Here is a 22,281-nt window from a genome sequence, read left to right on the forward strand (position 1 = left end):
ACTGTCAAAGTCAGAAAAGCAATTTGCGAAAAAAGTCAAACGTTTTAGTTTTTCGTCGCCAAAAACTCCACTAAATCATCAAAATCCACCCCGAAAACAGTGCAAAAACTATGCACTAACCAGCGCACCGTGCGAAGCAACTAAATTCCAACCATGTCCCTGTTCCGGAAGCCGAAAAAACTAATCCAAAGGCGCGTCTTCAGCGGGTACGACGACGACGACCAGGCCCCGCACTTGCAGCAGCAGGATGAAACCAGCAACGGAAGTGGCGGCCCGATGGAGGTGGACCAGATGGCACCGCCGCCACCGTGCCTAAAAGGATCGGCGTCGTCCCGGAAGGAGAAGAAACCGTCGTCGTCCAAAAGTGAAGTGGGCAGCAACAGCACGAAAAAGTCGTCCTCTTCGGCGGGGGCCGCGTCCAAAATGTCTTTGCTAAGTTTCGACGACGAAGGTAACACATTTTGTGGGTGGCCTGAAGCCCGAATAGTGTTTGCTTGTTGACTAATGTTTCCTTTTCAGAGGCTGGTTGGGGATAATAATTATTTGTTGAATATGTAAATTATTTTGAAGGGAATTTCTTGATGATCAAAACAAATATCGCCAAATGTCGACATTATTTAATTGTTGTAATTTAAACAGATTTTATGAAGGTTCAACCATTTTATGCAGGATCGATGGTTGCACGATTTAATCAAAACATTCTATTTAAACCATTCTATTCTTTAATAACAAAATACTGTTATTAACAGATTTGTATGATGCATGTTGATCATGACCACATTTTTGTTTCATAAAATAAGTATTTGATTAAAAGTTAATCTGCCTCTTTTTTGTATATATATTTTGAAAAGTCAAAATTAATTTCAATGTTCTAATCATTGAAACTTTTGATAAAGTAATAAAATAAGTCGCTGCAAAAATATTTGAAGTTAACTTCAAATAATGTTGTAAAGGTGACTTGCATACTGGTATACTCCGAGATCTGTATTTAAAGATACCTTGGAAAATTATCCCAAAGGTGTTTCACAGGGATGCCAAATGGTTCCAGGGATAGCAATAACTTTCCAGAGAAATCTACAATTTAGAAAAACGTAACGCATCGCAAAACTTATATCTATAAATTTTTCAATTGTTAAATTCCTCAATTATTAAATGCTGAAACCTAAGTACTTAAAAAATATACAAATCACAAAATAACAAAAAAATGAATATAAAACACAAAAGACATCAGGTCGTTAAAGTTTAAGATTTGTTTGAGATTTTAAAATTTTTAATACTTCAATTCTTAAATTGTTATTATAACTTTTTTAATTTTTATTTTCCTAAATTTCTCAATTCTAAAATTCCTAAATTATTATATTTATAAATTTCTTAAATTAAAAAATTATAAAGTTAATAAATTCACAAAATTTAACAATTCATATATTCTTACATGACTTAGAAAATTCTTAAATTCAAAAAATGCACAAAACGCATAAAATTTTAAAATTGAAACATCAAAAAAAAAATCATTTCCAAGGTTAAAGAATTTCAAAATTCTCGAACTAGAAAATTCTTTAACTCCTAAATTTATAAAATGTAACATTTAAAAATAGAAAAATTCTAAATTATTCATTCCTTTCTTTACATTCTTCAATTCTTAAATTAAATAGTTGTAGAGTTCAAAAAATCCACCAAATTTAAATGTTTAGAACTTTCCGAAATTCTAAACATTTGTTAAATAAAAAAAAACATTAAATTCTCAAAAATTAAGAAAAAAATCTTGAATATATATATTTTTAGTTATTTAATTTGTAAATTGTTTCATTTTTTCAATCCATTTTTTCAATGATTTTTAAATCATAAAATTCAAGAATATATATTTATTATTCAAACTTATTTATAAACAAATTTATAAAAAAAATATTTTAATCTATTCCTAAATTGTTTTCTTTAAAATTTATATATTATAATGAATTCATAAAATTTAAAAAATAAAAAAAATAAATAAATTCTTTCAATCTTTTCTTAAAATTCTCAATTCTTAAATTAAATAATTGTAGAGTTCAAACATCCACAAAACTTAAATGTTTTTAATTTTCCGAAATTCCAAACATTTTTTTAATAAAAAAACGTTAAATTCCCATAAATTAAAAAAATCTTAAATATATATATATTTTTAAATAATTTAATTTGTAAATTGTTCTATTCCAAGAATATATATTTTTTTATTTAAATTTTGATTTTTTATTTTAATTAATTTATAAAATTTTTTTTCTTAAATTCCTTAATTAGTTTTCTTTAAAATTAATATATTTATAATAAATTCATAAAATTTTAAAAATAAAAAAAAACCTTCAATCTTATCTTTAAAATCTTCAATTCTAAAATTAAATAATTGTAGAGTTCAAAAATCCACAAAATTTAAATGTTTTGAATTTTCCGAAATTCTAAAAAATTGTTAAATAAAAAAAACGTTAAATTCTCAAAAATTAAAACAAAACTTGAATATATATATATATTTTTTATAATTTAATTTTTAAATTGTTCCATTCCTTAAATCCTTAAAAATCATAAAATTCAAGAATATATATTTTTTATTCAAATTTAGATTTTTTATTTTAATTAATTTATAAAAAAAAAATTTCCTAAATTCCTAAATTGTTTTCTTTAAACTTAATATATTATAATGAATTCATAAAATTTTTAAAATAAAAAAAAATAAATTCTTTCAATCTTTTCTTTGAATTCTTCAATTCTTGAAAATCCAAAAAATTTAAATGTTTTGAATTTTCCGAAATTCTAAACATTTGTTAAATAAAAAATCGTTAAATTCTCAAAAAAAAAAAATCTTGAATATATTTTTTTTTATAATTTAATTTTTAAATTGTTCCATTCCTTAAATCCTTAAAAATCATAAAATTCAAGAATATATATTTTTTTATTCAAATTTAGATTTTTTATTTTAATTAATTTATAAAAAAAATATTTTCCTAAATTCCTAAATAGTTTTCTTTAAAATTAATACATTTTAATGAATTTATAAAATTTTAAAAATAAAAAAAATAAATTCTTTCAATCTTTTCTTTAAATTCTTCAATTCTTGAAAATCCACAAAACTTAAATGTTTTGAATTTTCCGAAATTCTAAACATTTGTTAAATAAATAAAAAAAGTTAAATTCTCAAAAATTAAAAAAAAATCTTGAATATATATTTTTTTATAATTTAATTTTTAAATTGTTCCATTCATTAAATCCTTAAAAATCATAAAATTCAAGAATATATAGTTTTTATTCAAATTTAGATTTTTTATTTTAATTAATTTATAAAAAAAATATTTTCCTAAATTCCTAAATTGTTTTTTATAAAATTAATATATTATAATGAATTCATAAAATTTTAAAAATTAAAAAAATAAATTCTTTCAATCTTTTCTTTGAATTCTTCAGTTCTTGAAAATCCAAAAAAATTAAATGTTTTGAATTTTTCGAAATTCCAAACATTTTTTAAATAAAAAAAGTTAAATTCTCAGAAATTAAAAAAATCTTGAATACATTTTTTTTTAATAATTTAATTTGTAAATTGTTCCATTCCTTAAATCCTTAAAAATCATAAAATTCAAGAATATATATTATTAATTCAAATTTAGATTTTTTATTTTAATTAATTTATAAAAAAATTATTTTCCTAAATTCCTAAATTGTTTTTTTATAAAATTAATATATTATAATGTTATCTCTCAAAGCTTTTCCACTCTTTTCTATCAATTGATACTGCTGTAACAAACTTTGTTTTGTTTTTTTTTCTTAAAATATACTTTTCCTTAATGTACTAGTAATATCAAGTCTATTTATCATTCGCCTAATCTTTTTTTGATTTTATTGCGAATTTATTTATTTGAATAGGCAGGCCAAGGGTGCTTGATACTGATGATACTCGTCGGTTGACACACCTAGGCGAGGAACATCCCGGAAAGAGCCCAACTACATCCGTAGTGCTGTTTGGACAAAACAGCATGGCTCTGGTTCCTTGCAAGTGTCCTATTTTCTTACCTCCACGTTGGCTTGGTTTAGTCATCATGATGACAAGGTGTAACCTAGCTGGTGGCCTGTGGAAACGACTCGTAAACCTTTGACCAGCGAGGGTCAGAGTAGAGACGGCTAGAAGAAAGGGGCGCGTCAATGTGGGAAAGGGAAGTAATTTGTGATTGTAGACGGTATTGTTTTGATTCGCAGTATGTTGAGTCAACTGCTGTGGATGTACCTGAGCATCGCAGAACGGGGTTTCTCTTCTTTCCATTTCAGCTAACAGCTATCTTCTGTTTATTTTGTTTCACTGATTTTCTAAAACGGCTTCTGCTTACTATCCTCCGTTTGATTTCGATTTTACTTATTTGATTCTCTTATTTCTCAACGCCTTTCCACTCTATTTTACCAATTGATGCTGCCGTTACAAACTGTCTGCTTTCCCTTAATTTGGCAGCGATGTCAATTTTGTTCATCATGGGCCTTTTCTTTATTTATCTATTTGAATGATTTCTCATCTTCCCTGTAAATTGCCCTCAATACAATCTATGCTTCTTTGTTACCTCTATTTATTAACTATTGTTAATTTCTTTATCTACTTCATAAATTACTATCTTTCTTTTACTATTGATTCTTTACATAATATATTTCCTTCACTGTCCATTGTTTTGAAACTTCACCTTTTTCTTAAGCAAGTGAGGTTCGAGCCCTTACTCAATTTATAGAATGATTAAAGGATTAACACAAATATTACTGTTGTACTTTTGAAAAACTTTTCAAAATATTGTAACAAAACACCGCGACAAAAGAAATAGCAACAGATAAACACGACTCAACAATAGGGATGATTTCAGGAGAAAACAATACACAGTAAAATAACAACTAGTTTTTGAATTCAAACTAAAAATAAAACAGTGTTTGCTTTAATGAAAGTTGATAGGCACACTATACATGGTTAGGCGCTTATACTTACATCAAACCCTACGTAATGTACCACCCCCGGCCGAGTTAAAATGCGTAACCGGAAAAGAAGGTGTGCATGCCTGGCACGAACACTCAAAGCGTGTTCTAGCGTGCTGCTCGTACTGACTCAGAGCAAGGGTGAGATGTAGGTGTAAGGGCAGTGCGTGTTCGTCGGGAACCTTGTGCATAAGATCGGTCAAGGCCCGTTCTTACACTGAAAATTGCGAATTGCGAAAAATTAATATATTATAATGGATTCATAAAATTTTAAAAATTAAAAAAAATAAATTCTTTCAATCTTTTCTTTGAATTCTTCAATTCTTGAAAATCCAAAAAAATTAAATGTTTTGAATTTTTCGAAATTCCAAACAATTTTTAAATAAAAAAAGTTAAATTCTCAAAAATTAAAAAAAATCTTGAATATATATATTTTTTATAATTTAATTTTTAAATTGTTACATTCCTTAAATCCTGAAAAATCATAAAATTCTAGAATATATATTTTTTTTATTCAAATTTTGATTTTTTATTTTTCTAAATTCCTAAATTGTTTTCTTTAAAATTAATATTTTTCCTGATTCAAAAATTTAAAAGTTTTAATTATAAAAAAATAAAATGCTTAAAGATTTTGATATTATTGTATTCTTGTAAATTCTTGATTTTTTTTAAATCATAAATAAAAAAAATGTATAAAATTCAAAGGCTTGAAGATTTAAAAATTCTTAAATTCTCTAATTATGCTGGTCCAAATTATTTAAACAACCCCCACCCGCCTTAAAATTGGCCTGAAAAATCAGGGGGCAAACAAAATATTTTTCAAAAAAATTAAAAATTTCAGCGGAAATTTAAGTGCAATCGGCTGAAAGCTGAATTTTAAGCATGCTTTGGTTGATTTATAAGTAAATCTTTCCCTGTTCCTGAGGGGAACACCCGCGAAGAGTATCGGGGCCGGCATATGCAAAGCGGATTCAGTGACAGTTTTATTAATCAACTTAATGTTAACATTCCATAGGTTGTCTTCCTAAGGTGTCGTGATGAGGTCCAGTTTGTGACGATACACTATTTTCCCTTTACTAAGCAATCGAATCCAGAAGCGAAAAGATCGCCAGTTGTGTTGGTCCGAGCCGGGATTTGAACCCCGATCTATCGCTTACGAGACGGAAGCGTTACCACTGGGCTACGTGGCTCGGTTGGTTGATTTATGAATCTTTAGAATTTTTGAAAATTTGTAAAAGTTTTTTTTTGGCTAAAATTTTTGTTTGTGTTAGATCTTCCACTTTTTTTTTTTTTTTAACTAATGATTGCAAAATAACCGAACAAGTGTTAAATGTATTTTAAAATACTTTTAGCATTCAAATGTTGAAAATTTGGTTTATTGAACCTTTTCAAAAAAAAAACTCCAGATTTTGACCCGGGCTACTGCAAATCTTTGTTGTGTTTACGAAAACTGGAAAACTGTTTTCTTTGTTTGCTTGCCGTAATCTAATAGCTCCTTAACGCGACATTATTGCAAAATTTTGGAAGTTTTTTTTTACAAAAAAAAAGTTAAATTTCTCGCAAATTATGGGTTTGTTTAACACCATATTGGGTTACACAATTTAGGCTTCTAACTGAATGTGTATTTATCACTATCAAAGTCGAGGAAAATATTGTACAAGTGTGAAAACAATGATAACTTTTTGTCAAGTTCAGTAAACTAAAAAAAAAGTGGTTTTGCAGTTTAGAATTGTATATGTATAATTGCAAAGTAAAACTGTTCAGCATTGTTTCACAAAGACGGGTTTCGCCGAAAACCTGTTAGAATCTCTACAAACCGTTCAGTCTCACCGCAGAATAATCATCGCAAATCTGTTTCCCTTTTTCTTCTCGTTTCAAATCGCGTGTGTTCGCACCACTCATCATAACGACTAAACACCAGAGGAGGGCGAAACGTTCCAGGTGAAGAAAACGTCCCAGAGCAAGAAGGTGATGAAAACGCTGGACAAGGAACGCCGTCGGAAGCGACACGCCGAGAAGAACGGTGGCTCCAGAGAGGATTCCTACTCATTTGCGGCAGCGTCTTCGACGTCGACCTCGGCGACTTCCTCAAAGTCAAAGTCGTCCTCTTCCTCAAAGCATGGCGAAGGATCTGAGCCAAAAGATAAATTAAAAAAGGAAAAGTGTGAAAATACTAGTTCTAATATCCAAACTGAAATCCGCACAGACGACTTTGTGGTAAGGTTATTATTATTCAATTTTCTACCACTTTCTACCTCTTATTCCCCTCCATCCAAGCGAAATGAATTTTCCCCAACACAAAAAAAATCGAGATTTGTTTTTTTTACAATGTCGCTACGGTTGACCGTAGATTCAGATTTAGCTGTAGCATTAAACCGAAAAAACGGATGGCCAAGCAATTGTCGCAAATCACATGGCTTCCGCGCAAACCAACCGCTCGAAATCCGTGTCATTTCCGGCGATTCTAATCTCGTTTCCCTGTGTGCAACTTTTTCCCTCCCCGGTGTTTAGCTCGTGGTCAAAAAGTCCGACCCAACGAATCAGATTCTGAACGGGCGGGCGGCGCTCTGTGCCGGCCGGGATGACATGACGGACGAGGATGAGGAGGACGAGGACGAGGATGGCGGCGGAGGTGGGGACGCGGATGGCGAGGGCCACCATCGGTTCGCCAAACCGGACAACTTCAAGATGTATCTGGAGAACGGGGTCATTCCGGACGCGGCCATGATCCACGCGGCCCGCAAGCGGCGCCAGAAGGCGCGGGAGCAGGGTAAGTTGTTTATTAGAGTTCCTTAAGGATTCCGCTTTCTTTCTTCTTTTTTTTATTTTCCGCAAAAAAATATAAGGGTGGCTACTCAAGAAACAAAAGGAAAGAAATCACAAATTTTTTGAAAACTTCGAAAAATTGGCAAAAATTTAAATACTTTAATAAAATGGCGGGGATAACTCTGGAATCAAAACCACTTTATGAAAACATAATTTTGATAAAAAAAATCTTGAATAGGGTCCTTAAGCCCTATGAAAATTTTTATGTACAACGATAAAAGACACGATTAAAAACCATTTCTGATCACTTTTTTTTATTGGAATGCATAAAAATAAATTGACAGGACAACATTTTTTTCGATGGATCGGCTATAGTCCCCTTGGAATGAACTGTCAAGTAGGACCTTTTCTGTCAAATCCATTTTAAATCCTTAGCGGTCGTACATATGGCCATTGTACTCAGATAAATAAACTTTATCAGATAAATAAACTTTATCGTTGAACAATAAGGCTGGTACAAATTTTATTTTAAGTTTTTGTCCCCCCCCCCCCCTTCAAAGTTGGCTCAAAAAATCAGGGGGCAAAAAAATATTTTTTTTTAAAACTCTAATATTTCAATGAAAATTTAAGTGCAATCAGTTGAAATTAATTTTGAATGCATTCCCCTGCGCTTAGAATCATTTTTAGCATGTTTCGGTTGATTTAAAAATCATTTGAATTTTTGAAAATTTTCGATGTTTATTATCGCAAAAAGTTTTTTTTCGCAAAAATTTTGGTTTTCGTCAAATTTTACATTTTTTGAAAACTAATGATTGCAAAACAACTGAACTAGTGTAAAATGCATTTTAAAACAACTTTTCCGTGCAAATGTTGAAACTATGGCTTGTTATTTCAATATTTTTATTTTTTTTGCCCAATTAGACCAAAACGAACAAAATGACAAATTGGCCAAAACTACCAAAACGACCAAAATGGCCTAAAAGATAAATTTGACCCAAATGACCAAAATGACCAAATCGGCCAAAATGGCCAATTTGACCTAAATGATTAAATCGACTAAAATTACCAAAAATAACAAATTGTCAAATCGACCAAAATGACAATACTGACCACATCGGTAAATATGAACAAAATGACCAAAATATCCAAAAGGCCAAAAAGGGCAAATTCGACCAAAATGGCCAAAACTACCAAAATGGCCAAATCGACTAAAATTACCAAATCGAACAAAATGACCAAATCAACCAAAATAACCAAACGACCAAAATGACCCAAATGACCAAATCGGCCAAAATGGCCAATTCGACCTAAATGATCAAATCGACTAAAATTACCAAAATCAGCAAATTGTCAAAACGACCAAAAAAAACCTTAACAAAAAAAACATGAACAAAATGACCAAAATATTCAAAAAGGCCAAAATGGCAAATTCGACCAAAATGGCCAAATCGACTAAAATTACCAAATCGACCAAAATGACCAAATTGGCCAAAATGGCAAATTCAACCAAAACGAACAAAATGACCAAAATGGCCCAAATGACCAAAATGACCAAATCGGCCAAAATGGCAAATTCGACCAAAACGATCAAATCGACTAAAATTACCAAAATTAGCAAATTGTCAAATCGACCCAAATGAAAATATTGACCAAATCGGTAAATATGAACAAAATGACCAAAATATCCAAAAAGGACATAATGACAAATTTGACCAAAATGGTCAAAACTACCAAAATTGCCAAATCGACCAAAATGACCAAATCGACTAAAATTACCAAATCGACTAAAATGACCAAATCGACCAAAATGACCAAATTGGCCAAAATGGCAAATTCAACCAAAACGAACAAAATGACCAAAATGACCAAAATGGCAAATTCGACCAAAACGATCAAATCGACTAAAATTAGCAAATTGTCAAATCGACCAAAATGACAATATTGACCAAATCGGTAAATATGAACAAAATGACCAAAATATTCAAAAAGGCCATAATGACAAATTTGACTAAAATGGCCAAAACTACCAAAATGGCCAAATCGACCAAAATGACCAAATCGACTAAAATTTCCAAATCGACTAAAATGACCAAATCGACCAAAATGACCAAATCGACTAAAATTTCCAAATCGACCAAAATGACCAAATCGACCAAAATTACCAAATCGACTAAAATTTCCAAATCGACTAAAATGACCAAATCGACCAAAATGACCTAATCGACTAAAATTTCCAAATCGACTAAAATGACCAAATCGGCCAAAATGGCAAATTCGACCAAAACGATCAAATCGACTAAAATTATTAAAATTAGAAAATTTTCAAATCGACCAAAATTACAATATTGACCAAATCGGTAAATATGAACAAAATGACCAAAATATCCAAAAAGGCCAAAATGGCAAATTTGACCAAAATGGCCAAATAGACTAAAATTACCAAATCGACCAAAATAACCAAAACGACTAGATTGACCAAAACGATCAGAATGGCCAAAATGACCAAATCTGCCAAAATGATCAATTCGACCAAAATGACAAAAATGGCTAAAAAACGATCAAAATGACTAAAATGGCCAATTGGGTCCTAAAATCAAGCTTAGATTGCTGATATTATTGTTCACAACGATAAGGCTCTTTCCAAGGGAACAATAGTTGATCTATGGAAAAATGGTTATCTTGTCATTTTTTTTTGGCTTTAAAAAAACAAAAAGTGATCAGAAATGGTTTTTAATGATGTTTTTACCTCGAATTTATGTAAATCATTTTATTTCAAGACCCGCTCAAGAAAAAACATATACTTTTCGGTTGCGGCATGCTCTTGAGATTCTTGAAGGAAAAAAATAAATCCAAAAAAAAGTTCATAAATTAAATAATTCCTGCATTTAAAAATAACACACATTCAAAAATTCAAAATATTAAATTTAAAAAAAAACAAAATTTGTCAGGTTCTGAAGTTGTAAATTTAATTTTAATTAAAAATTTATTTATTCAAAATTCAAAAATCTAAAAAAAGGTTGAAAAAATGTACAATTGAAAAATATTGGAAATTGTGATTTGAGTGGTCACCCAGCGCTTAATCTTATGCAATATTTTTTGCGGAAGTTGCTAAATTTGTGGTGTGGATCATCTTTCAGGTGACTTTATCCCGGTGGAGGAGCCCAAGGAGGACAAGAGCAAGAAGCGGGTGGTGCGCGAGGACGGTGCCGGCGACGGGTCGGACGAGGACGATGACCGGATCGACATGGCGGCCATCACCGGAGCGAAGGAGCGCGAGGAACGGCGCGAGCAGTTCTACTCCGTTCAACGGGAAGGTAGGACACTTTGAAGAACTTGAAGAGTAGAAGATTTCATCAAACTTCCTTGTTGCAGATTCCGCCGAGGATTCGGACTTTGAGGCGAAGGAGTGGGAGAACCAGCAGATTCGCAAGGGTGTGACCGGTGCGCAGCTGGTGTCCGCCCACCAAGAGTCCGTCATCTCGCAGTACATGATCCAGGGTTTCAGCGGCCAGCAGTACGATCACCACCAGCAGGACGACCAGCACGCGCTCTCTACTGCGGCACTGCTGGAGCAAGCCTACGCTCGTACCAGTGGCCTGTCCAAGGCAAATACACGGGCCGCGTCCAGTTCGCTCATTTCTCGAGTCGCGACCGCCGGCAAGCAGGAAAAACCGGCCGGACCTCGGATGCCGAAGGAGATTCTGAGGCAGCTCAGCGCACGGCTCTCGACCACCAAGGAACTGAACTACAAACATATCACCGACATCGAACGGATCACGCAGGAGGTCAAGGTGCTCAAGCTGGACCATCTGGCCAGCGAGCAGAAGGCCCCGGCGGCGGCAGCTCGGTATCGATTCTACCAGGAGATCAAGTGCTACTGCGCCGACCTGGTTGAGTGTCTGGACGAAAAGATGCCCCAGATTGTGGCGCTGGAGCAGCGCGCCCTGTCGCTGATGGCCCGCTACTCGTCGATGCTTATCGAGCGCCGGCGGCAGGACGTCCGCGACCAGGCCAAGGAGATGGCCGACGCTGGAAGTGAGTTTGATGGTGCAGCTGTCCAAAGACATTTCAAAATTGACGCAATCTTAACTTTTTTGCAGAAAACGTCAAACGCCAACCGGACGACCCGGATCGGATCCGCCGTGCGGCGGAACGCGAAGGTCGGAGAACGCGCCGTCGGCGGGATCGCGAGAAGAACGAGCAGTCCACCTCCCACCTGGACGGAATGTCCAGCGACGACGAGGTCGCCGACATCGAAGTGTCCAAGTACCAGGCCGCGCTCAAAGAGGTGGCCGCCGAGGCCGCGCAGGTGTTTGACGATGCCGGTGGGGAGTTCTGCGACGTGCAGGAGATTTTGGATAAATTCCAGAGCTGGCGAGCCACCGAAATGGACGCCTACAAGGACGCGTACGTGAGCCTGTGTCTGCCCAAGGTGCTCGGTCCGTTGATCCGGTTGCGGCACGTGGTTTGGAATCCGGTCAGCGGCCAGGATGGGTTCGATTTCGAGCGGGAACACTGGTACCGGAGTGCGATGCTGTACGGTCACGTGTCGTCCGCGGAAACCGAAACCAGCCTCGCCGAAGACCCGGATGTCCGGCTGGTGCCGACGCTGATCGAGAAGATCATCCTGCCCAAGCTGGCCGTTCTCATCGAGCAGGTTTGGGATCCCCTTTCGACGACGCAAACCCTTAAGCTGGTCCGACTGATCAACCGACTGTGCCGGGACTACCCCTCGCTCAGGAGAACCTGTAAACAGTTGCGAACGCTCTTCCAAGCCATCCTGGACAAGTTGAAGCTCGCGATCGACAACGACGTCTTTATTCCAGTGTTTCCCAAGCAGTAAGTGCCCATTTCTTACTTTGAAATCTTGCCTCAGGTCTTATTTGGACTGGACGCCAGACCTAATTTTCCTTTTATTCGTTAAATCTGTTAAGATGAATGATCACACCCACTTTCATGTATAAGATTGATTGCTGTAAATCATGCAAAAAAAAAGTAAATAGAAATTTGACCGTACCTAAAATATGAAACATTTAAAAAAGTCTTTTTGTATGCGCCCTAACCAACTGGCGAATATTAAGATGTAACAAATTAGTCCTGCTTTTTAAGAGTTATAATTATTTGTTTGGGAGGGAATATCTGAAGCAAAATTTTAGTCAGCCTTCCAAAATTTGTCGGAAACTTTGTTTTAGTTGACAATTTATTCGAATCCCCCCCCCCCCCCCCCCCTCCCTTCAAAGTTAGCCCAAAAAATAAGTGGTAATTATTTGCTTATATTGGCAATTTGCGGCGAGAAATATTAAGCTAACCTAGGACAGAAAGAGGAGAGACAGAATTGAAGATCGCGACAACAGTTTTTTCAAACCTTTTGTCACATGGTGGATAGATCCAGACAGGGCGCTGGCAGTTATAAAAAAAATAAGTGGGCAAAAAAAATTTTTTTTAGAAAAACACCAAAATTTTAATAAAAATAGAAGTTTATTCAACTGAAAGCCAGTTTGTTTGAACTCTCTTTAAAAACATTTTGAATTTATATGAAATACTAATGTACAGTCCCCCAAACAGTTTTTTTTTGTGCGGAGATATTTTTTTCCGTAAATACATTGATATTTTGAGAACTGATAATGTGAAAACAACTGTGCACGTGTAAAATGCATTTTAAAACACTTTTTTCATCCAATTGTTGAAACCTTGGCTTGTAATTTCAATTTTTATATCTTTTTTTGCCCCCTCCTCGAGTTTGATCCCAGTCGAGGGACATAAACTTCAAAAAATATTTGCAACGGCCTTATTTATAAGTGAATACAAAAATGCTTGAAAGTCTATCTCGCTTTAAAAAAAACAAAAATTGAAAAAACTGCAGAAATAAAAAAAAAACTATTTTAAGGGAGCGTTCTTTTACTACGTAACGCAAAAAAATGGATTTTTAGACCCCCGCTCCTCCTCGTAACAAACTTTTCATACATTTTTTTTTAGTATGGAGCGTAACGTAACATTTTTATTTAAAAAATCGACTTGTTAAAAATTTCCAACCAATTTCAAAAATTTAAGATGTCTTTTAGCTTGTTTCTAAAATTTCCAAATAAAAAAAATTAGTCTAATAATGAAAAAAAAAAATATTTAAAAAAATTAAAAATAAGCTAATGGTTATTTTTTAAGGGCTTTTTAGATATTTTTAAAATAATTTTGTTAAGCCTTTAGTAAACTTATAAATTCGTGATTTAATAAAACTATTTGATTTTTGGATTTAAGATATTTAGAAGTTTTTTTTTTTCTCTCTGTATAAAAATTTAAACTTAAATAATTTGGGGCCAACAAGTATAAATTTTCAGAAAAATACATTTTGAATTTAATTTGTTTCTCGTTGATTTCACTACAAGTTCAAATAATTTTTTCTGGTATTTCTGAATTATTTGTTTTTTTTATCATCATATATTTGTATTATTCTCAATCTAAAAATTAAAGCTTGTTTAAAACTTTAAATCAAATTCACAATTTGAAAAACAAGTTTATGAAAATCACAACTGAACAAAACAAAACGATTCTTCAAAAAACGTTTAACTTAAAAATTTTAAACATTTTCACAGCTCAATGTTTTTAAATGTTTAAAAGTATTAATATTTTAAAAAATATATATATACACAGAAAAAAAAAATTCATCAGGAAATGGTGACAGATTTTGTGGCAAAATAAATGATAAATTTTACCCCAGAAAATTATGAATTTTCATCAGTTTTTGATGAATCAGGTATCAGGTTCACATTTTTACACATTTTTTATGTAATATTACACAAATAAAGAGGTAATATTCAACCTACCAAATTTTCAACATTCCAAAATTCAACTTTTTTTTTTGTGCAGGAAAGATCGAAAAACTCTCAAAGCTTGCGTTATTTGTTTTCAAATGATTATATATTTTTTATTTTATGTTTTCAACGTAAAAAAACCTGACTTATTGTGCCTTCCTCACATTCAGTGTTGCGTTCCTCACGCGCACACGCGCTCGTGAGCGCTCACTTTTCGCTGATTCATGAGGAAGAACGAGCTAGCTCACGTTTGCTCCGATGTTTTCAGCTCGCGTTTGCTCCACGCTCGCGCTCGCGCTCATATTTCACGGAGCGCTCATTTTGGACGTGTCGCTAATCATTTAACGTTTTTGAGAAAGTTTTTTTTCAATTCTAGATGGATTTTTTGCGTAAGGTGCAGTAGGGCTGTGGAAATATGACTTTGTGAACAAATTTTATGATATATGAATTGGAATAGCTTATTTTCATCAATCATGTTTTTAAATAAAAGGTTGGATTCGCAAGGGTTAAATAATTTTTTAGACATACAGTCGAATGTATAAATATTTTAGAATTCAAAGGCCTTATTGTAGCAGAGAGGGGCGGAGGGGTATAGACGCCTAAATAAAAGGGCCTCAAAAAAAAATAAAAAAAATAAAAAATAAAAGGGCCTGTAAACCTTAGAAAAACTCACAAAACAATGAATTGATTCAAGAGGATTTATGTTTTGATAAGCTTTATTCAAGGTTAAATGCTATAAAATTAAACTGGTTTTATGTACCTAATCAGTGTTTTGACTACATTTCCAGATTGCGGGTCAGAATGAGCTACCATTAAAAAAAGTTATTCCGTTTATTAAATCTTTCAATGATTCAGTGATTAGAAACGGCTTATCATTTCTATAAGGTTAGTCTTTATTTGGCAAACATTTTAGAAAATAGGGTAACATTTTTGAAACAGTTCTATTTTAAATATATGCCTCAAAATTCCTAACCCTTTTGACTCAAATCGAATAAACTGTCAATATTTTTCACCACGAAAAGGTTGGCTCTTCTTCCAACAAGTGGATTTTATTCAACACTTTCGCTACCAAACCTCTGAAAATATTCAATTACAAGTTATATATGATTTTTTGAACAAGGATGATTGTAACTGTTTAAAAGATTATTTAAAAATAAATAAAATATACATAAATTGTCAATATTTTTGTACATAACAACAATACAATATGGATTTGATTTGTGAACAAACAGTGCATCTCTTCACGTCAATGAATGTTTACATTATGAAATTAGATTTTTGTTCCTTGTTCGAAAAATGTCTAGATTTTAAATAGAACGTAAATTTCGGTTCGCTGATCAAATCCATTTCATTGCCTACTTTTGTTTGTTCGACCACTTTCATGTTTGTTTTTGCTGCCTGTGCTGAGATAGTTCTAGAAACTTCGTTTCAAACAGGCAGATGCTTCAACAGGAAAAAACAACTACCTACTTTGGCTCACCAGCTCACGTGAGCGCAAAACGCTCCGGTGAGCGTGAGCGAGCACGAGCTACCTGATAAAAACTCACGCTCCAGCTGGAGCGAGCAAGCCTTCCGTGAGCGCTCGCTCATTCGCAACCCTGCTCGCAGTCGCGCTAGCGTTCTTTGAGCACCTTACAAACGGTGGCCGAAAAAAGCGACTTCCGAAATGTTAAAAGGTCTTGGAGTTATCTAACTAACGTCGGGTCGCATAATGGACCCGGACATCAAAAATAACACTTAAGTGCTAACAACTTTTGATAGAGATGTCAGATCTTCGATGTTTGAAGCTCATTGAAAAGATCTTTCAAATACCTTTCTAAAAATGTATAAGGCTTCATCCATAAAGTACGTCACGCTAAAATCAGCCAAAATTTACCCCCCTCCCCCCTTTGTCACGCTTTTCCTATACTTATAACATGCAATGTCACACTTGCTCAGACCCCTCCTCCCCCCCAAGAGCGTGACATACTTTATGGATGACGCCTAAAAAGACTGGTTTTCTTACAAAAACCACCCTTTTACAATCTTCCGATCTTTGGCCAAAATCGTTGTTTTAGCATAACTTTTTAGGTACTTTTCTACTAACTAACTTCATAATATTAACTAGGGTCTTGTGGACCCCAAGACGGATCGAATGAGCCCAAAGCGGTTAAAATCGGTTCATTCAGTCCGGAGATAATTAAGAGCATATTTTTCGGTGCACGGACTCACACCCAAACACACGCGCAGCATTTGTTCAGAATTTGATTCCGAGTCGATAGGTATACGTGAAGGTAGGTCTCCTAGACCGAAATAAGAAGTTCATTTTTCGAGTGATTTTATAGCCTTTCCTCAATAAGGTGACGAAGGCAAAAATCGAATAATTTGGTTTTGCTTATTTAAACGCGACTGAAAATTACCAGCTTTTAAATAATTTAATCATATTCGATATGAGCAGTTCTCTAGGATTTCGGTCATTCGATTTTCTTTGTATTTTTTAACCCGACTGAAACTTTTTTGGTGCCTTCGGTATGCCCAAAGAAGCCATTTTGCATCATTAGTTTGTCCATATAATTTTCCATACAAATTTCGCAGCTGTCCATATAAAAATGATGTATGAAAATTCAAAAATCTGTATCTTTTGAAGGATTTTTTTGATCGATTTGGTGTCTTCGGCAAAGTTGTAGGTATGAATACGGACTACAATGGAAAAAAATGATACACGGTAAAAAAAATTTGGTGATTTTTTTTATTTAACTTTTTATCACTAAAACTTGATTTGCAAAAAAACACTATTTTTAATTTTTTTATTTTTTGATATGTTTTAGAGGACATAAAATGCCAACTTTTCAGAAATTTCCAGGTTCGCAATTCGCAATTTTCAGTGTAAGAACGGGCCTTGACCGATCTTATGCACTAGGTTCCCGACGAACACGCACTGCCCTTACACCTACATCTCACCCTTGCTCTGAGTCAGTACGAGCAGCACGCTAGAACACGCTTTGAGTGTTCGTGCCAGGCATGCACACCTTCTTTTCCGGTTACGCATTTTAACTCGGCCGGGGGTGGTACATTAAGTAGGGTTTGATGTAAGTATAAGCGCCTAACCATTTATAGTGTGCCTATCAACTTTCATTAAAGCAAAAACTGTTTTATTTTTAGTTTGAATTCAAAAACTTATTGTTATTTACTGTGTATTGTTTTCTCCTGAAATCTTCCCTATTGTTGAGTCTGTTTATCTGTTGCTATTTCTTTTGTCGCGGTGTTTTGTTACAATTTTTGGTCCTAAGCATGTTATAAAAGTTTACCAAAAAATACAATAGTAATATTTGTGTTAATCCTTTAACCATTCCATAAATTGAGTAAGGGCTCAAACCTCACTTGTTTGAAAAATAGGGTGAAGATTGAAAACGATTGTCAGTAAAAGAGAATTTATTTTATAAAAATCAGGTATCAATAGTTAGAGAATGATGAGCGTATTTTGAAGAATAAAAATGAGAAGCTAGATGTATTAGATGTAAAATTAGACAATAGTTAATAAATAGAGATACAAAACAAGCTTAGATTATAGTAATGATAATTTATAGGACAGATAAAGAATTATTCAAATAAATAAATTCGCAATAAAATCAAAAAAAAAATTAGGCGAATGATAAATAGACTTGATATTACTAGTACATTAAGGAAAAGTATATTTTTAAGGAAAAAAACAAAACAAAGTTTGTTACAGCAGTATCAATTGATAGAAGAGAGTGGAAAAGCTTTGAGAGATAAGAGAATCAAAAGTTAGTAAAATTAAAATCAAATGTTGGATATTAAATAGAAGAATCAGTGAAGAATTGGGAATCAGAAGAGCAAAATAAAAATAGGAGATAGGTGGTAGCTGAGAATGAAGAGAAGAGAAACCCCGTTGTGCGATGTTTCAGGTACATCCACAGCAGTTGACTCAACATACTGCGAATCAAGACAATACCGTCTACAATCACAAATTACTTCCCTTTCCCACATTGTCGCGCCCCTTTCTTTTAGCCGTCTCGACTCTGACCCGCGGTGGTCAAAGGTTTACGAGTCGTTTCCACAGGCCACCAGCTAGGTCATCATGAAAACCAAGCCAACGTGGAGGTAAGAAAATAGGACACTCGCAAGGAACCAGAGCTATACTGTTCTGATCAAGATAATTCGGATGATCTAACAGAACTACGGATGTAGTTAGTTACGCTCCTTCCAGGATGTTCCTTACGTGGACGTCAACCGAAGAGCACGCAACAAGGTCAGTGCCATTGCATGCTCTTAGGTATCAATCCTTGGCCTGCAACTTTTCAGAAATTTCCAGGTTGTGCAAAAAATCATTGACCGAGTTATAATTTTTTTAATCAATACTGATTTTTTCAAAAATCGAAATATTGGTCGCAAAAATTTTTCAACTTCATTTTTCGATGTAAAATCAAATTTGCAATCAAAAAGTACTTTACTAAAATTTTGATAAAGTGCACCGTTTTCAAGTTAAATCCATGTTTAGGTGACTTTTTTGAAAATAGTCGCAGTTTTTCATTTTTTTTAAATTAGTGCACATGTCTGCACACTTTTGGAAAAAATATTTTTGAAAAGCTGAGAAAATTCTCTATATTTTGCTTCTAAGGACTTTGTTGATACGACCTTTAGTTGCTGAGATATTGCCATGCAAAGGTTTAAAAACAGGAAAATTGATGTTTTCTAAGTCTCACCCAAAAGCCTACCATTTTTTAAAGTCGATATCTCAGCAACTAATGGTCCGATTTTCAATGTTAATATATGAAACATTTGTGAAATTTTCCGATCTTTTCGAAAACATTATTTTCAAAATTTTCAAATCAAGACTAACATTTCAAAAGGGCCAAACATTCAATATTACGCCCTTTTAATGATCAATGATTTTTTGCACAACCTGGAAATTTCTGAAAAGTTGGCATTTTATGTCCTCTAAAACATATCAAAAATAAAAAAAATAAAAATAGTGTTTTTTTACAAATCAAATTTTAGTGATAAAAAGTTAAATAAAAAAAACACCAAATTTTTTTTACCGTGTATCATTTTTTTCCAGTGTAGTCCGTATTCATACCTACAACTTTGCCGAAGACACCAAATCGATCAAAAAATTCCTTCAAAAGATACAGATTTTGGAATTTTCATACATCATTTTTGTATGGACAGCTGCGAAATTTGTATGGAAAATTATATGGACAAACTAATGATGCAAAATGGCTTCTTTGGGCATACCAAAGGCACCAAAAAAGTTTCAGTCGGATTAAAAAATACAAAAATTAAAATTGAAGAAAAAAGACCGATTTCGTAGAGATTTGCTCATATAATATTACACAAAATCCAGAATTGCCACATCAGGCCGAATCTCAACACGCAGAATTTTGAAATGCCAACTCTGAAAAAACTCAATTTCAAATTTTAGGCAACTTTTAAAACTTTAAAGGAAAAAGTATCACAAAATGGTTTATGGATTAATTACAGTTATGATATGATTTTTGTTCGAGATAGCTAAGAATTCGTGAAAATATTTTTTTTCCTAAAGTTTTTTGTCTTTATCCGATCTGTGGTTCCAAAATTAAAAAATTGCAAATGGCCTGAAATTTCCCTATTTCATTAAAAATAAAAACAATGTTAATTGTACAAGGTTTTGCATTGAAAATTTAAATTTGCGGCAATAGTTTTTTTTCTGGCCACTCGATTATTAAGTGTTTTTTTTATTTTGTGATACTTTTCACTTCATTTTATTTTTAAAAATTATTCTTGGGATTTGAAATTTAGTTTGCAAATATTTTTTTCAGATATAAAATTATTAGCAGTTTTATGTTTAAAATGATTATTTATAATGCTTCTATTTTTAGATTTTTTCAATGAAAATACTTTAAGAAAAGTCTAAGAAGTTATTCCGTGGCATAATCAGAATGGCGTTGAATAACTCAGTTTAATGGTAACTAAAATTCACATCCGTGTTAGGGAAGCGCTTTTTCTTGGGCCAATTTTATGCATACTATAATTTATTGAAATAATTCGATCCAACTCCAACTTAATCTCCCCCCTCAAACAGAATGCAGGAGGCGAAATCGTCCTTCTTCCAGCGGCAGTTCTCCAGCGGCCTCAAGCTGCTGCGCAACATCACCTGCTGGCAGGGCCTCATCGCGGACGGGCCGCTGACGGAGCTCGCCATCGGGTCGCTGCTGAATCGCTACCTGCTGAACGGGATGCGCGTCTGTACGCCGGCCGACGCCATCAACAAGGCCTCGATGGTGGTGTACACGCTGCCGCGGGTTTGGCTCACGGCCGGTTCCGCCGTCATGGTCAACATGGTGCAGTTTGTGGCGATGCTGCGCCACGTCGAAAATCAGCTGGACGCGTCCATCGGCGGGCAGCAGTGAGTCTTTGGTTCTTTGGTTACATTTTTGGACGCGTTTTAATGTTGTGCTTGTTTTCTTCTTCGCAGAGAATTGCTCGAGAAGCTTCACAAGATATTGACCAGCCTGCACGTCGTCGTCTGAACTTTGGAAGAGTAGAAGTTTTGATCAATAATAGGAAACTGTTCACACGCTAGGTTTTACCCTCTTCCTATCCCAACATTGTTAACAATCAAACAGAAGAAAACACAAAATAACACTGCAGGCTTGCGCGTTGCGATTAGAATAGGTTAGAATGTTAGTAGGAGTTGGAGGACATAAAGACGATCAATCCACAGGTAAGTACCGACGAAATTTTTCTCACCTTCTTCCACAACAACACACACACACACCCACACAAGCCCAGCTCAAACACTTTCCAAACACTCCCTCCTCTAGGTCGTTCGTGCTGAAACAGTTTAGTTAGATGCGAAAATAATGATAAGACTTATTAAATATCGTAGGTGGCTATTTGGGAAACTCACATTTTATAAAAATTTCAAAATAAATAGCTTGATAAAGTTGTCGCAACAGCGATCTTTTCGTCGAAACAGAAAAGAAAGAAAGCATCTGCGAAAAAGAGCATTGAAACGCAACAAAGTATAGCAACCGACAGGGACACTTTGTTGAATATTCAAAGATTTTATTTTGCTTCTTTGTTTGACCGCTGGATATAAAACCTGGTAAGCAAGTGCAGATTATTCAATCTGTTTTGAAATTCGTCTGCGATGTGTGCAGTCCGGAATCGATAAGGTGGTCCGTTTTATGTATAATCTTTGGGACCATATTTTAAAAGGGGCTTTTTGGCATGCTCAAGTCCAGACTCGAAAAAATTTCATTTCACATAGTTCAAATCTTCAGGTAATCGAATCACGAAAAAAATCGTTTTCATTTTTTAATGTTACAGGCAATCAAATATTAAAACTTCACTAAAATGTGGTCACATAACACGAATTTGATGTTAGAAGTAGGGAGAAATTACGGGATTTTTTTGTGATTCGATTATCCGAAGTCTCATACAAACTTACGGATAATCAAACTTCGTATAATCAAGTCTAGACTGCATGCTGTGAAATGCAAGGTTTCATAATTAAATTCAGGCTGGCCACTCAAGTCGGGAAATCGGGAAAGTCGGGAAAAAGTCGGGAATTCGTCAAAATCCGCCAAAAATCGGGAAAAAATCGGGAATTTATATTTTTATGTCAAAAAGTCGGATTCACTCATTTCTGCTTTAGTAACTTACTTTAAATTTAAGGTTATTTTCACTATTTCAATATATTTGAGTATGGAAAACCTGTTTAAGACCTTTAAAATCTTTACGAATATTGCGGTCTTTGACA

At 34.0% G+C, this 22,281-nt stretch overlaps 1 protein-coding gene across 1 annotated transcript; it reads left to right on the top strand.

The window, feature by feature from the left end:
• The first annotated feature begins 3 nt into the window (after positions 1-3).
• Positions 4-21,474, top strand: LOC120418898 (PAX3- and PAX7-binding protein 1). The gene is made up of 8 exons (XM_039581432.2): positions 4-451; positions 6,887-7,182; positions 7,477-7,735; positions 10,869-11,045; positions 11,104-11,766; positions 11,832-12,570; positions 20,599-20,922; positions 20,992-21,474. The coding sequence occupies exons 1-8, from the start codon at positions 154-156 to the stop codon at positions 21,044-21,046; spliced, it is 2,811 nt and encodes a 936-aa protein (XP_039437366.1). The 5' UTR covers positions 4-153; the 3' UTR covers positions 21,047-21,474.
• Positions 21,475-22,281: the final 807 nt, after the last annotated feature.

Source organism: Culex pipiens, chromosome 3 (genome assembly GCF_016801865.2).
Source record: "Culex pipiens pallens isolate TS chromosome 3, TS_CPP_V2, whole genome shotgun sequence".
NCBI classification, from domain to species: domain Eukaryota; kingdom Metazoa; phylum Arthropoda; class Insecta; order Diptera; family Culicidae; genus Culex; species Culex pipiens.

What these genes read in the sequence shown, in the direction of transcription:
- LOC120418898 (XM_039581432.2), top strand. Translation starts at nt 154, where the DNA reads ATGTCCCTGTTCCGGAAGCCGAAAAAACTAATCCAAAGGCGCGTCTTC. An exon ending in GGAGATGGCCGACGCTGGAA is followed by an intron (nt 11,767 to 11,831) that starts GTGAGTTTGATG and finishes ACTTTTTTGCAG; the next exon opens with AAAACGTCAAACGCCAACCG. An exon ending in GCGTCCATCGGCGGGCAGCA is followed by an intron (nt 20,923 to 20,991) that starts GTGAGTCTTTGG and finishes TCTTCTTCGCAG; the next exon opens with AGAATTGCTCGAGAAGCTTC.